The sequence below is a fragment of the Macaca nemestrina genome, chromosome 18, assembly GCF_043159975.1.
Source record: "Macaca nemestrina isolate mMacNem1 chromosome 18, mMacNem.hap1, whole genome shotgun sequence".
Classification (NCBI taxonomy): Eukaryota; Metazoa; Chordata; class Mammalia; order Primates; family Cercopithecidae; genus Macaca; species Macaca nemestrina.
This window is the reverse complement of record NC_092142.1, coordinates 2,436,233-2,450,390: the sequence shown is the minus strand read 5'-3', so window position 1 is coordinate 2,450,390 and position 14,158 is coordinate 2,436,233. Positions and strand designations below refer to the sequence as shown.

The 14,158-nt window shown below is 63.9% G+C and overlaps 1 protein-coding gene across 2 annotated transcripts; it reads right to left on the bottom strand.

The window, feature by feature from the left end:
• Positions 1-390: 390 nt before the first annotated feature.
• Positions 391-12,172, bottom strand: NHERF2 (NHERF family PDZ scaffold protein 2). Of its 2 annotated transcripts, XM_011748335.2 has the most exons (7): positions 11,858-12,172; positions 9,003-9,203; positions 2,965-3,144; positions 2,587-2,740; positions 2,470-2,513; positions 1,869-1,931; positions 391-1,628 (listed from the first exon to the last, which is right to left on the bottom strand). In XM_011748335.2, the coding sequence occupies exons 1-7, from the start codon at positions 12,068-12,070 to the stop codon at positions 1,470-1,472; spliced, it is 1,014 nt and encodes a 337-aa protein (XP_011746637.2). In that variant the 5' UTR covers positions 12,071-12,172; the 3' UTR covers positions 391-1,469. The 2 variants fall into 2 exon arrangements, with proteins under 2 accessions (XP_011746637.2, XP_011746638.2); XM_011748336.3 differs by lacking the exons at positions 9,003-9,203; positions 11,858-12,172 and adding an exon at positions 5,652-5,903.
• Between the last annotated feature and the right edge of the window lie 1,986 nt (positions 12,173-14,158).

The following is a 14,158-nucleotide window of genomic DNA, read 5'->3' as shown; positions in this document are numbered from 1 at the left end:
AAGGGACATTGGGGACCCAGGCAGGGTGCCATAGGCTACAAGGCTTGACCTGTGATTGCTAGAGGTCGCAAGTTGAATTGGGCAAAGGGTGGCCCGTGGGAGTGTTGTGTGAAGCCAGATGGCTTCACAGGGAAGATGAAGGTGGGAGGCTGAGTCTGCCGAATAGAGAGATGGTCCTGTGCCCAGGATGTGCCACACAGCAGGGGGTCCCATGGGGTCCGGTGGGGGAGAGGGAGCAGGGCTGGGAGCAGATGGATGCAGGGCAGGGGCTCAGGAACGAGACCCAGTTTCCAGCTGCTGAGACTCGGGCAGGGGGCTCCCTGGAACAGCCTCATCCCTCCACTCCCCTCACCCCGTGGGGAGGAGGCTCAGAAAACACAGGCGTGTGGGTCCCAGGCAGGGCCTGTTTATTCTGAGAGCGCGCATGCGCTATGGCTTAACGAGGCAACAGCGGTGCCGGTCAATCAGTGGTCGGCTCAGGGGTGCGGGGCCCAGGAGGGAAGAGCAAAGTCAACAGGGTGTCCACGGGGGAGCCTGCCAGGCAGGGCTGAGCCAGAGGCCAGGAGTCCTTCCTGGGTGCTGCTCTCACACACCTATGTTCCCCAGGCCTGGGAGCTGCCGTGCGGAATGAGGGGCCTGTCCAGAGGCCACCCTCCTCGGGGACATGGGGCCTCCATCCTCGGGCCCCTCGGAGAACCTAGGCCCTGCACTTCAGACCCCCATCAGGGCACAGGCGCACAGGGTACCTGGGTGGGGAGCAGGGCCTGGCCTAGCGACCCCCCACACCAGGGCGGGTTGGGGAGGGGCAGCTCCTACGGCCACATCAGGCCTCCCTGGCCTTACCCGAGGTCCCCACAAACAGGCTGGGGGCCCCAGCTCGGCCACTGGGAAGTCCCAGGGACTCCCACTCGGGACGGCTGCTGCTGAGGGGAGGGGGCGGGGAGGAAATGGTTTGCAGAGAAAGGTTTGTTTTATTGCAATTATTTAGAGCGCGTCCCAAGGGGGAGGGGAAGTCGGGGGGGGGGGGAGGGGAAGTCGGGGGGGGGGGGCTCTGGTATTAAGTGGAAACATGTGTGGAGCTGGAGATCTTTTTGGAAAAAAGCAAAAACACAAATTCCTTTCAGTCAGCAGGCCCCGGCAGAGCAGCAAAGGCCCTCACCTGGTGCTGCCGCCGCTCTGTCTCTCTCTCGCTCGCTCGCTCTCTCTCTCTCTCTCGCTCGCTCTCTCTCTGTGTCTCTGTCTCTGCCTCTCTCTCACATCTCTGGGTCTCTCTCCCCACATCTTGCTGCCACAGGCCCCCAGTACCTGGCAGGCAGGGGCAGGACGGGGGCTCACGGGGGCTGGGGCTGATTTCTGGGCAGTGGCAGGACCACCCTCCAGTCCACTGAGGCTTGGGGAGCTCGGGGCAGGCTGAGGCCCAAGGTCCGTGCAGGAGGGGTCCCAGGGCCCCGAGACAGGCAGGAAGGGGCTCAGAAGTTGCTGAAGATTTCGCGCTTCCTGTTCCAGTCCATCTGCGGCGCGCGCTTGTTGACTCGCGTGGCTCGAGCCTTCTCCTTGGCCTCGGCCGCCGTGGGGCTCAGGTGGAGGCCGCTCTCCTGGAAGGGGTCTCGCTTCCAGGCACTGCCATCCTGCGGTGAGCATGGTGGGTGGGGTGTCTGGAGTGAGCCCTAGGCCCACACCCCAGACGGGGGCCCCTCCCAGGGAACAACCAACACAGGTTGCCTGCTGGGGCTGGGGCTGGGGTAGGGGCTCATGAGGGCTTCCTGAGCAGAGACCCCACTGCCAGGGCTGACATCTCCACAGACGCCCACCCCAAGGCCTCTGGCAACCCCATGTGTGAGCTCAGGAGTGGAGGAGGACATCCATACCTCAGTGTCCTTGTCAGAACCAGGAAGGTCACTTCGGGACGAGCACGCAGAGCCACCATTGAGCTGGGAAACCAAGGGCAGGTTGTGGCTTCACAGACAGACACAACACCCGCACAAGCACACATGTGCACAGATGCACATGCCCCACCAGTGTGTGCTCCTCCACTCGGCAGGGGGCCCCGGGCATCTGGTGGACCCTAGATGCGGTGAGGCAGGCACCGGGCGCCCGGCAGTGACAGGCAGGTGGCCTGGCCGGCTCATGGTGCAGAGGGGGTTTGGGTGCAGGAATGGCCGGCGTGAGCAACGCCTGGGGTGAGGCTACCACCAGCTCCCTGAGGAGGCAGAGACTGGAAGGCAACTCCCTACCAGGTGGTGCTCAGGAGGGGACGGAAGGCAGCAGCCCCAACCCCAGGCACCCCATGTGGCTTGTGTGTGGCACTGATCCAGGACGAAAACCACAGGGGCATTAAAGGGAGGTGATGGCCAGAATCGGGTGTCTCTACCACACCTCGAGGAAAGGGATCTCCAGGGAGAAGGGGGCCTGTCGGGCCTGGGTACCCCCAGAAGCACTTTGTGTCTCGTGGGCACCCCACCCTCTCACCTGGACAGGGCTGGTTCCGTTGGTCACAGGTGATGGCAGAGGACCTGTGGGGACAGCGTGTCAGTGGCTACTCGGCCACCACACCGCACCCACCCTGTGCCCCGGGCCGTGGCCCACCTTCCACATGCTCCTCGGTGGGTGTGACCCGAAGCCGCTTGAAGTGCTCATCTGTCTCGGGGTCCACCACCAGCAGCCGGGCCTCATCCTCCCGTGCCTTGATGCTGGCCACCACCTCAGCGTGGCGCAGCCCCTCCACATTCTGCCCGTTCACCTGCCGCCACCAGCACGCATCAGCCCCGCCGTGGGCCCAGACAGCCCCCAATGCCGCGTGGCCAGGTGTGGCATCAAATATTCATCACAGCCACCGCCCGCCGAGGCAGCAGGAGGCGCACCAGCTCAGGTTCCCAGTGTCTCCCTCCTCCCTGCAAGGACCCAGGGCCCCAGTGTGGACAGGCATGGGGCCCCCAGCACCCTACAGCCCTGGTGGGCCGGTACCTCAATAAGCCGGTCCTGGGCGCGGAGGCCAGAGCGGGCAGCAGGTGAGCCCAGGTCCACCGAGCGGATGTACTGGCCGGGCCGGGACTTGTCACTATGCAGGTTGAACCCATAGCCCTGAGGTCCCTTTCGCAGGTGGCAGAGCCGAGGGCGCAGCTCCCTCAGGGGCCCACTGACATCCTGCAGGCCCAAGGGACAGGGTCAGTCCCTGGCTCCAGCCTCCCACCCTCAGAGGCCACTCCCTGGTGGTGCCGCTGCTGCCCAGACTCGGTACCATGCCACCCACGAGCAGGCCCAGGTCTCAGTGGCAAACACTCCGGGCACCCAGGCTGCCTGTGACAGAGCTTTCGTTGTGGGAACTTGGGCAAAGCCAGTTTTCAAACCCAGAAGCCTCCCCGATGGGCCCAGCCGCCTTCCTGGGTCGCTGGGATAATTCCCTGGGCTGGAGGCCAGCGCGGCACACGGGCGGGGTGGGAGAGAGCACCAGGTGGGAAGAACTGTCACTGTCGGCCTCCTGGGGCAGTTGTCCCTGAGGGCCCTGCCCGTGCGTCCCCCTGCCCCGGGCTCTCCTCCAGAGCGTGGGGCAGGCGCTCCTAGGCCAGCAGTTTTGTTTTCTCTCCAGAGGCCTCCGTGAGGCTGGCTGCGGTGGCGGCTCTGTTTGCTTTCACATTCCGGGAAAACGAGCCGCACCACCCCCGCGGGCCCAGCACGCAGAGGCTGGGGCAGGAGCTTAGAGTGGACAGAGCACAGAGGGCCTCCTGGGGCCCGGAAGGACCCCCCCGCTACCATCCCAGGCCCTGCCCCATGTTACCTCTGGCATCCTGCAGTGGGGGTCTGGGCCAGGGGACCATGCAGGCAGGGCCAGGCCCAGTGACCACCCCCCAGCCAGGGGCCAGGCCAGGGTGCCGCGGCGGTGGCCAGTGGCTGCCCGTGCTCAGTTAAACATGGCGGTGGCCAGAGCAGGCGGGGGGCAGCTCAGGTTTCCAGGGAGTGCCAGGCTTGAGGGCGTGCGCAGGGGAGAGCGTGTAGGCGGGGTGGGGGGCTGCCAGGGCCCCTCCCTCACCTCCTACCTCCCTGTGTGTCCCTGAGGGACCACAGGCCAGGCCAGGGCTGGGGCGGCATGGCAAGAGGGGCACTCAGACCTCAGGAGGGCAGGTTTCCAGGCCTTAGACACCCCCAACCCCTCCAGCCACCCACCTTCGAGCTCACTCCAAACCCCAATGGACCAGAAACAGCCATGTCAGTGGCGGGGGCCGCCCTGCCAAGGGAGCAAGGGGGTCCTTCTCCACAGGGCTAGTGCCCTGTCCCCTGGGCTCGGGACCTGCCCTTGGTCTGGAATACCCTTCTCCTGTCCAGCCCGCCAGATGCCTCGTCAGGAGCCTCCTGCCCACCCTCTGAACCCTCTCTGCATGGCCACAACCCAGGCCCTATCACACCAGAAACTCCAGGGACAAGGCTGTGGCTCCTTGGCCCTGCAGGGGCTCAGCTGGGCCACATGGGCTGAATTGGAGGGTGCAAGATCCCCAAAATCTCCAGGGCCCCACCACATAGACCCACCCCTCCCCCAGACACACCTGGTGGCACAGGCATGGGGCTTTGAGGCTGACCCTGACACCTGCCCACCGAGCTGCCCCTCAGGGATGCAGTCAGAGCACAGTGCTGAGGCTGGCCTGGGAGGGAGGGAAGACGTGGGGACAGGGGCCCATTCAGGAGGGGAGGTGGAGCACAGTCCCCAGGCTGGCCTGGGACTGAGGGAAGGCGTGGGGACAGGAGCCCAGTTCAGGAGGAAGGTGGAGCACAGCCCCCAGGCTGGCCTGGGACTGAGGGAAGGCATGGGGACAGGAGCCTAGTTCAGGGGGGGAGGTGGGAGCATGACATGGGCCCAGGCGGTAAAGACACGTCACACGGTCACAGACACAAGACGTCCAAACACACCTGCAAACATGCATAGCCACCCACACATGCGGCCAGCCCCACAGTGCTGGCCCGGCAGCCCTTCCCACGCCTGCACAGGGCAGGGTTTCTCAGGGCACCAGACAGGAAGCAGGATCTGGTGGGTGTCTGGGGCCCTGAGGCCAGGCCAAGGCCCCCTCAGTGTTCTCAGGGTCATTCTGGCCACCCCTCTGCCTCTGTCCAGAAGCAGCCGTCTTTCACTCTACACGGCGAGAAGTTCTGCCTATCATCAAACCCCTCATTGTCAGCAGGGTCTCGGAGGCGCCAGGCACAGCACTAAACCCTCAGGTGGAGGGGATGCAATGCAGGGGCCAGGGTGGGCTGCTGGCAGCACATGGGGCGGAGCATGGGGGCCCAGAGAGCTGAGGAGCTCGGGCGGGGTTCATAGCTCACATTCCTCCTCCCTGCCCTGGCTCAGCACACACTTCCTGCCGCCTTCTGCCAGGCCCTCTGGCTCCCACGGGCTCCAGGCTCCCTCCCCGCCAGTGGCCAGCACAGAGCTGGACCATCCCTGGTCCCCCAGCCATGCCTGTGTCCGGACAAAGAGGCTAGCATGGGGGTACACTGGGCGCCCCCCCAGATGGTGACGCACCAGCCCTGGCAGAGAAAGGCCTTCATTGTTGCTCAGGGACCAGCCTGCTTACATCAAGTTCCCGGAGTCCCTTCCTCCCACCCTGGGAGGCTGAGCGGCTGCTGGTTCCTCCTAGCCCTCCCTTCCTCCCACCCCACCTGACCTGTACCAGCCCCTGGGGTGGGCTCCGTGGAGGGGCTCCTGGAGCCCGGGCAGGTGGCGTGGCACTCCCGGAGCGCGCCATGGCAGCGGTACAGCGGCAGTGAGTGGCAGGCGTCCGGCCGGGGTGGCCTGAACTCTCTGGCTGACCCAGGCTGCCACCCCACTTATCTACCTCCCTCTGCGGCCCCGGCTCCCCGGGGATGGGTGGAGACGCGGGGGCTGAGTCACTCTGGGGAGCAGGGTGATGACTGAGCCCACTCCCCTTAGAAGGCTCCAGCCCGGCGCCCCCCACCCAGCTAGGTTTCCGTCCCAAGAAAGGAAGGAAGGAAGCTGCTGGAAGGCCCTGCCCGCCCCAGGACCCAGGGCTGGGGGGACAGGGAGGAGTCCCAGCCCCAGAACACAGGACTGTCATGCTGAGGTTCCAGAGGAACAAGAGCCATAGGAGCCCGGAAGCCCCCACAGGCACCGCGCCCTAACCACACAGCCACCTCCCGCAGATCTGTCACCCCTCACCTGCTCTTAGCCCCCAAGGCCCTCCAGACGGAGGTGGAGACTGGGCTAGGGGCAGGGGGCAGAGGGCTCAGGGTCTGCCACCACCTCTAGGGCCTGGCACCGCTGGCCACCCGTCTCTGTTTGGGGGCCGTCCCCTGTCATCACTACTAGGATCAGCTGCACCGCAACTGCGGCCACCCCCAGCCTGCTGTGGCCCAGGGCTGAGTCATCACTAACTAGGCGTTCATGACCCCCAAAAGGAGTGGCTGACCACATCAGTGTCCTCCCCTGCCCACCTCCCCTATCCCCAGCCAGGACAGAGGACACTGAGAACCACCCTTAGCTCCCAGGGGGCACCCAGAGTTGGGCCCTCTCCATCCTGCACCAAAGCCAAGCTACATACCCTCCCAGGGCTCTGCCTCTCTGCCACCACCGCCCCCACTGGAGCCATCCCCGCAAGGTAAGCTTTGCCCTCCTGGGCTCCCTGAGCATCTCAGGCACACCTTGAACCCAGGCTGAGCAGGGCAGGATCTGAACCTGCTCTGCGGAGGTCCAGTGAGCCCCAATTCTTCCTGTCCACGCTGGGAGCTCAGGTGAACAAACCTCAGGGCTCGAGCCAGGCGCGGTGGCTCACGCTTGTCACCCCAGCACTTTGGGAGGCTGAGGCAGGCAGATCACTTGAGCCCAAGAGTTCCAGACCAGCCTGGCCAACACGGTGAAACCCTGTCTCTACTAAAAACACAAAAATTAGCCAGGTATGGTGGTATACGCCTGTAATCCCAGCTACTCGGGAGGCTGAGGCAGGAGAATGGTGTGGACCCAGGAGGTGGAGCTTACAGTGAGCTGAGATCCGGCCACTGCACCCCAGTCTGGGCTACAGAGCGAGACTCCGTCTCAAAAAAAAAAAAAAAAAAAAAGAAAGAAAAGAAAAAGAAACCTCAGGTCTCGATGCCAGAAGACAGAAGGGGAGACCCTGCTCCTTGGGTGTCCCCTGACCTCCTGGAGCCCCTGTCCCCAGCCAGACTCATGCACAAAGGGACCTGCCACTCAGGCCACCCTTTGTTCCTCTAAAAATATACCCAGAGGAAGCTCCTCCTAGGGCTTCCTGCAGCCCCCAGAGCCTGAAATAGCAGACGGGGGAAGGTCCCACCCAAGGCAAGGTGCCTCGGCCACCGCACCCTCCAGATAAAGTCCGAGGGCCAGATTTTTCCACAGGAAGGTGAACCATGCATTTGTGTCCAAATCAATGGACAAACGCCTGAGGTAGAGGCGGAGCTTCCTCCTGGGGGAGGCAGGGTGCCTGGGAAAGAGGGAGGCCCCAACCCTCAACTTGGAGATAGGGGCCTGGGACCAGCCTGCTCCCCTGCAAGGCCAGCCCCCCAACCAGCCCTGGGCTGGGCACCTTGGCCCTGAGCACGGCCATGGCCTGCCCTCAAGCCCCAGGAACAAAACGGGTCCCACAGGTCCCATGGCCAGGCCTGTGCCCCCTCCCCACAGGGAATGCCGTCTCCCTGCCAAGACATGCCCCCGCCGGGCTCAGCTCCCAGGCGCAGCCAGCTCCAGGAGTGATACTTGGGAAAGGGAGAAAGTGAATGTATAGATCCCCTGCACCCTCAGAAACTCGAGATCCCACACCCCTGCCACAGGCACCATTCTCACAGTGGGGTCTGGCCAACCCCTGGACTCAAATCCCCTGAAGGAATTTATTTCTTTTCTTTTCTTTTCTTTTTTTTTTTTTGAGACAGTCTCGCTCTGTTCCCTAGGCTGGAGTGCAGTGGCAGGATCTTGGCTCACTGAAACTGCTGCCTGCCGAGTTCAAGCAATTCTTCTGCCTCAGCCTCCCGAGTAGCTGGGACTACAGGCGCCCGCCACCAAGCCCAGCTGATTTTTGTAGTTTAAGTAGAGACGGGTTTCACCACATTAGTCAAGCTGGTCTCAAAACTCCTGACCTCAGGTGATCCGCCTGCCTCGACCTCCCAAAGTGCTGGGATTACAGGTGTGAGTCACCGTGCCCGGCCAGGGATGTCTTTGAAAATGAAAAAAAAGGTACGAGAGCATGGAGACAATGCCATCAGGGCCTCCAGGAAGACAGGACAGACAGTTTCAGGCTGTTCCTCCTAGCCCTCAAGGCCTGCCAGGTGGCCCCTCCCAGCGGCCACCTAGCAGGAGGTGGAGCAGGCGGCCCCTGTACTTTTCTGGGTCTCCTGGCTGGGAGCAGGGGCAGGGGAAGGAGGAAGTGCTACCCAGCAGGAGCCCAGAAGGAACAGCAGACAGGGTCCCAGGGCCCTCCCTTATATTTAGGGGAGGAGTGGGCTCACCTTGGAGCCACCTGGACCCCCCAACTCCACTCCCATGCTCCCAGCCCCACCCATGCCAGGCCTGGCAGAGTGGCCTCCTAGGCTTCCCCAACCTGCAGAGGCAGCCAGCCCTCTCCCAGGCCTTCCCAGCACACAGGCTCCTTGGAGAGAGACAAGGACAGAGCCACGGATGACACCCAACACAGGCACGGAGCTGGGCACACGCAGACCTAGAATGTCTATTCCCAGGGCTCCTCAGCCATGAGGCTGGGGGCTGGGGAGGCGGCAGCTTGTCACAGTAACCCCTCGATAGGGCAAGGGGCTCTAGAGCGTCCTGGAGAAGAGGAACAGGCTAGGCTGCCCTGATCCTACCCAGTTTAAAACACAGGCTGAGGGTAGAAAGAGTGGCCCCCAGTAGCCAACAGGATGGTCCCTGGGGCAGAAAAGGGGCCCCAAAAGGCAGAGGAGACCAAGACTTCTGGAGGTGAAAAAGATGGTCGTCGAAAGCCGAGAGAGCCTCTGGGAGAGGCGAGGGTGGTCCCTGCGGGCCGAGCCCGCCATACCTTCTTGCCAGCGTCGGAGCTGCGGCCACCCATGTGTGCCCAGTCTGGCTTTGGCTCCCAGGGGTCGTGGGCGGGCGGGAGCCCTCGCTGGGCCATCTCCTCAGTGCAGGTCAGCTGCCGCCGGCGGAGCTCCTCATCTGTCTCCTGGTCCACCACCAGCAACCGGGTCTGCCCCTCCACAGCCTTGATCCTCTGCACCACCTGGGGCGAATGGGTGACAGGAGCGGGTCAGTGGCCCGCATTCCGGGCAGCACATGGGCAATGGCACCACTCTGGGCTGGCCCGGGCATGCAGGCGGGCAGCTGGTCTGCATGGGCGGGTGGCCGCACCGAGAGGCCTGCCGGCCCCACCCCCCACCCCCAGACTCCAGAGGCTCCCTCCCTCTGCACCCGGGCTCTGGACACTGAGGTCCAGGCTGTGAGGGTTTCAGGGTCCTCCCAGAGCCTTGCCCTTAGCCCAGGGTCTTCTCCAGGCAGGGCTGGGAAGGGGCTGCAGGGTAGGGCAGCTGGGTAAGTCCCGTCTGGAAGTAACAAAGACGGCGCACAGTGGAGCTTCAGCTTTTCAGTCTGCCTGTTAGTGTGTGCACGTGCATCCATCTGTTTCAAAGTCTGTGTCTGCGTCCAGGTTTGAAGGAGAGGGGTGTCTCCCTGGGCCCCAGTTTGGGTGTGTCTGTGCCCATTCCTGTCATTCTCTGCCATGGGAGTCTAAACCCCTGACCCCAGGCCTTATGTCCACCTCCAGGCCATGACCATGGGCCCATTCCCACTGGACCTGTGAGGAGGGGAATGGCTGGACTCCTGGCTCGGGTACGCACACACAGCCAGGGAAGCAACATTCAGGTACAGCCGGCAAGGGGGAGGGGCAGTGAACAGCTATGGCATGGTGGCTGTCGGCGTGTGGGTGCAGGTGCCTGTGAAGTGTCTGGACCATGCAGGGGGCCGGCGTGCACCCGCAGAGAGAAAGCAGTGTCCACTGGGAAGCGGGCGGGAAGACGGGCAGCCCTACTCCCACCTGCGGCCTGGGGGAGGGTGGACAGGGCTCCCCACCAGCCGCCGGGCTCAGCAGGGGTGGTGAATAGATAGGAGGGACTGAGCCAGGCCCATCTGTCCCCTGGCCCTCCTCTCTCCCCATGACCCAGAGTGAGACAAGAGGAACCGAGTGCCCAGCTGCTTCTTGACTATGTGTCCCAAACAAGTCACCCTAAATCTCTGGCATCAGTTTCCTCAACTGTCAAATGGGGCAGTAACTGCACCTCTTGCCCTCCTGGGGCAGTGGGGAGAGTCCACCATGGTCTGTGTGTCCAGTCCTCAGAGACCAGCACCCCAGGGCCTTGGATAAGCAGGTGTTCCCTGGGCAAGGGCGGCAACGACTATCAAACAGCAGCCAGGCCCCAGCCCTGCCAGCCCTACCCTCAATCCCTCAGGTCCAGGCCACTGGCCTGATCCCCACCTTCTTTTTTTTTTTGAGGCGGAGTCTCGCTCTGTCGCCCAGGTTGGAGTGTAGTGGCGCGATCTCAGCTCACTGCAAGCTCCGCCTCCCAGGTTCCCGCCATTCTCCTGCCTCAGCCTCCCGAGTAGCTGGGACTACAGGTGCCGCCACCACGCCCGGCTAATTTTTTTGTATTTTTAGTGGAGACAGGGTTTCATTGTGTTAGCCAGGATGGTCTCGATCTCCTGACCTCGTGATCCACCCGTCTCGGCCTCCCAAAGTGCTGGGATTACAGGCTTGAGCCACCGCGCCCGGCCCTGATCCCCACCTTCTTCAGCAAACAACCTTACACAGCAGACACTGGGTGGAAAGCATGGGGCTGGCCGACGGAGGGACAGACAAGGCACCAGGTGAACAGGAGACCAACTGCAGGCCCAGCTGAACCAACTGCTAATCTTGGGGTTCCAGGACCAGCCATGCAGACAGGTTATGGATTCGCCAGTGGTGTGAGGGACAGGGGACCTGGAGGACAAGGGGTGTGTGGACACTGGACCCCCACCAGGGTGTGGTGGAAGTCCCTGGCCTGTGGGAGACAGACATACCTCAGGGGTCAGAACCCACAGAGAAAAGGCTCTGTTCTCCTTAGCCAGGAGGCAGGAGGCTTTAGCAAGTAACCCCAGCCAGGCTAAGCAGCCTCTGAGGAGAGGTAGTGCCTTTGGAGCTAAGGAATGTGGTTGCCACCAATGGCCAACTCAACCCGGTCCCAGGCATACCGGCTGGGACACACTAGAGTACAGACACAGACTTACCAGCCTGCAGACACACAGTGATGAGTACACTAACCAGGTGTGCACACACACAGAGCTCAGCTCTCACATGCCCAGGAGTCCAGACCTGTACACACACACACACACACACACGCAGACCTGTATACTCACACACACTCTAGCACACACACAACTGCAGACACACTGATGCCCTTACTGCAACCCCTCCTGGGTACACACAGGCAGGCGCGTGCACACTTGGCTGACCCCAGAGGGACCTGCACACACACGCCCAGCTGTGTTCACACGCACACGTGTACACACACCTACGCAAAAGCACCCAGGTCGCCACCTTTCTGGAGGGGCCCCAGGCTGCCCAACACCCTCCTTCATAGCACACTGAGGCCAAAACGCGACCAAAGAGCGAGGCCAACGGCCAGGAGCCGCAGTGCGGGCCCCTCCCTGCCAGGATGCCCCCCCACCCCTGTGCAGGGCTGAGCTTCCTGCGCGGGGACTCGGAAGGCGCCGGGCCGCTGCCTCCAGGCAATGTCCGCGTCCTCTCCGCGGAAGCCCCCTCAGGCCCCCGTGCGACCCCCGCCCGCCCCAGAGGGACGCGCTCAGGGAGGGGGCGGCGGGCCGGGGGCGAGCGCGGGCCCCCACCTGGTGGTGCGTCTCGCCCTCCACGTTGACGCCGTTGACCTCGACCAGGCGGTCCCCAGCGCGCAGCGCCGCGGCCTCGGCGGGGGAACCGGGTTCCACGCGCCGGATGAACTGCCCGCGGCGGCCCTTCTCGCCGTGCAGGTGGAAGCCGTAGCCCTGCTCTCCGCGCACCAGGCGGCACAGGCGCGGCCGCAGCGGCTCCGGAGCGGCCATGGCGCCCTCTGCCCACCAGCCGCCCGCGGGCAGGGGCGCGGGGCAGCTCGGGGGCGGCGGCGGCGCTGGGCACCCGGCGGTGGCTTCGGCGGCTCCCGTTCGGCTCCCGTCGCCTCGGGCTCCGGCTCGGGCTCCAGCTCGGGCTGCGGCACCGCCCCCGCGCCCGCCCCTTCCCCGCCCCCGCCCCCGCCGCCCGGCCGCCCCCACCTCCGGTCCCAGCCATCCCGGCCTCCGTGGCCGGTCATCCCGACTGGGGGTGGGGGAAGGCGGCAGGACTAGGGGACCCCCCAGCCACCAGGACCCCTCTGTCTCGCTCCTGCTCTGGGCAGCCGCCTTGGTGCCAGCGCCTTTGCCTTCTATCCCAGGAACATTTATTGGATACCTACTGTATGTGCAGCATCCAGGCAGGTCTTGAGGTGGGCGACGGGTTGGACAAAGGGTCTCCAGGACAAGGGACCCCCCCAAAGGGGCCAAAGGGTAACAACAAGGGCCACAGTCCTCCCCACCCTCCCGGGGAAGCCCTCCCAGACCCCCGTGCCTATCTCCTCTCCGCTGTGCCTGATCTGGATCCCTCCTGCAGCCAGAACTGCCCTGGCCCAGGGGTCTCAGGAGGGCCCAGGAGGCAAAAAGAGGTTTAAACGTGACACGCAGCTGTCCCTCCCTGCATCCTGGGGGCCAGTGGCTTGAGACTCCCTGGCCTACCCTCCGTGTTTGGGCTATCTGCACCGCGTCCATTCCCGCCATTCTTTCCCTTGGCCGGGCCGGCACCCCTACTTGTGTCCCAGCCCACCCCAGGCCTGGACTGTGACTCTGCAGGGTAACGAAAGGATGAGTCTCGACATGGGCCTCCACTGACTTCTTTGGGCTCTAAGCTCTGGGTGGTGGCCAGTGTGCACAGGCGTTGCTCCACAGTGTCCGCAGGCAGGCAGCAGGCCTCCTCTCCCCTGCCCACAGCCGTCTACGTCCCTGAGCCTCTACGTGAAGCACGAGTGTCCCTCCTTCCCCAACAGGACAGTCGCCAGCACAGTGAAATCGTTTATGCTTGAGCGCATTTAACTTGGAACAACCCTAGGGGCTTGGCCACTTCACAGACCTGCAAACAGGCCTGGAGAGGGACCCACAAAGCTTCCTCAGCTCCCTTTGGGCCCAGGGATGTGAGATTCGGAGTCCATGCTCTTCACCACCCAGCTCTTCCTCTGTCTCCAATATAGGAAGACAGCTGAGTCCAGGCACAGCCCCAGTCTGCCCTCCTCCCCAGCCCAGCCAGGCCCCCCGCACATACCTGGTTCCCAGGGGTCAGGCACAGCCAGCCCAGGCAATTCCCCATGTGAGCAGTAGAAGCAGGCTTGGCGCAGTCCTCCTCTCCCTATCCTCTCTCTGGGGCCTTGGCCTGGGCTCCCCTGCCCCCACCCAAGCACAGGGCCCGCCTCTGGGCAGTCTCCTGGGCCATGGCCCCCTGGGTGCCCATATCCCGGCAGCTGCCCCTAAAAGCCACTTAGGCTGAGGCGCCATGGCTGCTTGCCACCCCCACCCCTGCAATTGCTGGCTGAGGCTGCCTCAGGCTCCCGCCTGGCCAGCCACCTCCATCTGTCTGTCTGCATGTCCAGAGGCTGCCTGTCTGACCTATGGCTGGCCTTCCTGGACACAGCCTGGTGCTGCCACCCGTGGAGTCTGTGAAGATGGGTGCAGGCAGTGTGACCCACCACCACGCACCCCACACACCACACCTGTTTGGGCTCAGGGGGTCATCCCACATCAACCAGGGCCACCCACAACCTGGCAGGCTGTAGCTTCGTGGCCACACTAGAGCCGAGGGAGGTGGCTGGATGGGAGGCACCAGCAGCCCCAGGTCCCCTGGGTAAGGGGGCTTGCAGAGCTTACCCCCCGGGTGGGGCAGATCCCTGATCAGCCTTGGGCATACACCAGCCTTCCCTGGCCCAGGACTCAGCCAATTCCTCCTCCCAGTGACTGAAGATGGGATGGGGGGCCAGGAGCAGTGTCTCACGCCTGTAATCCCAACACTTTGGGTCAGGAGTTCCAAAATCCCAACACCTGAGGTCAGGAGTTCGAGACCAGCCTGGCCAACAT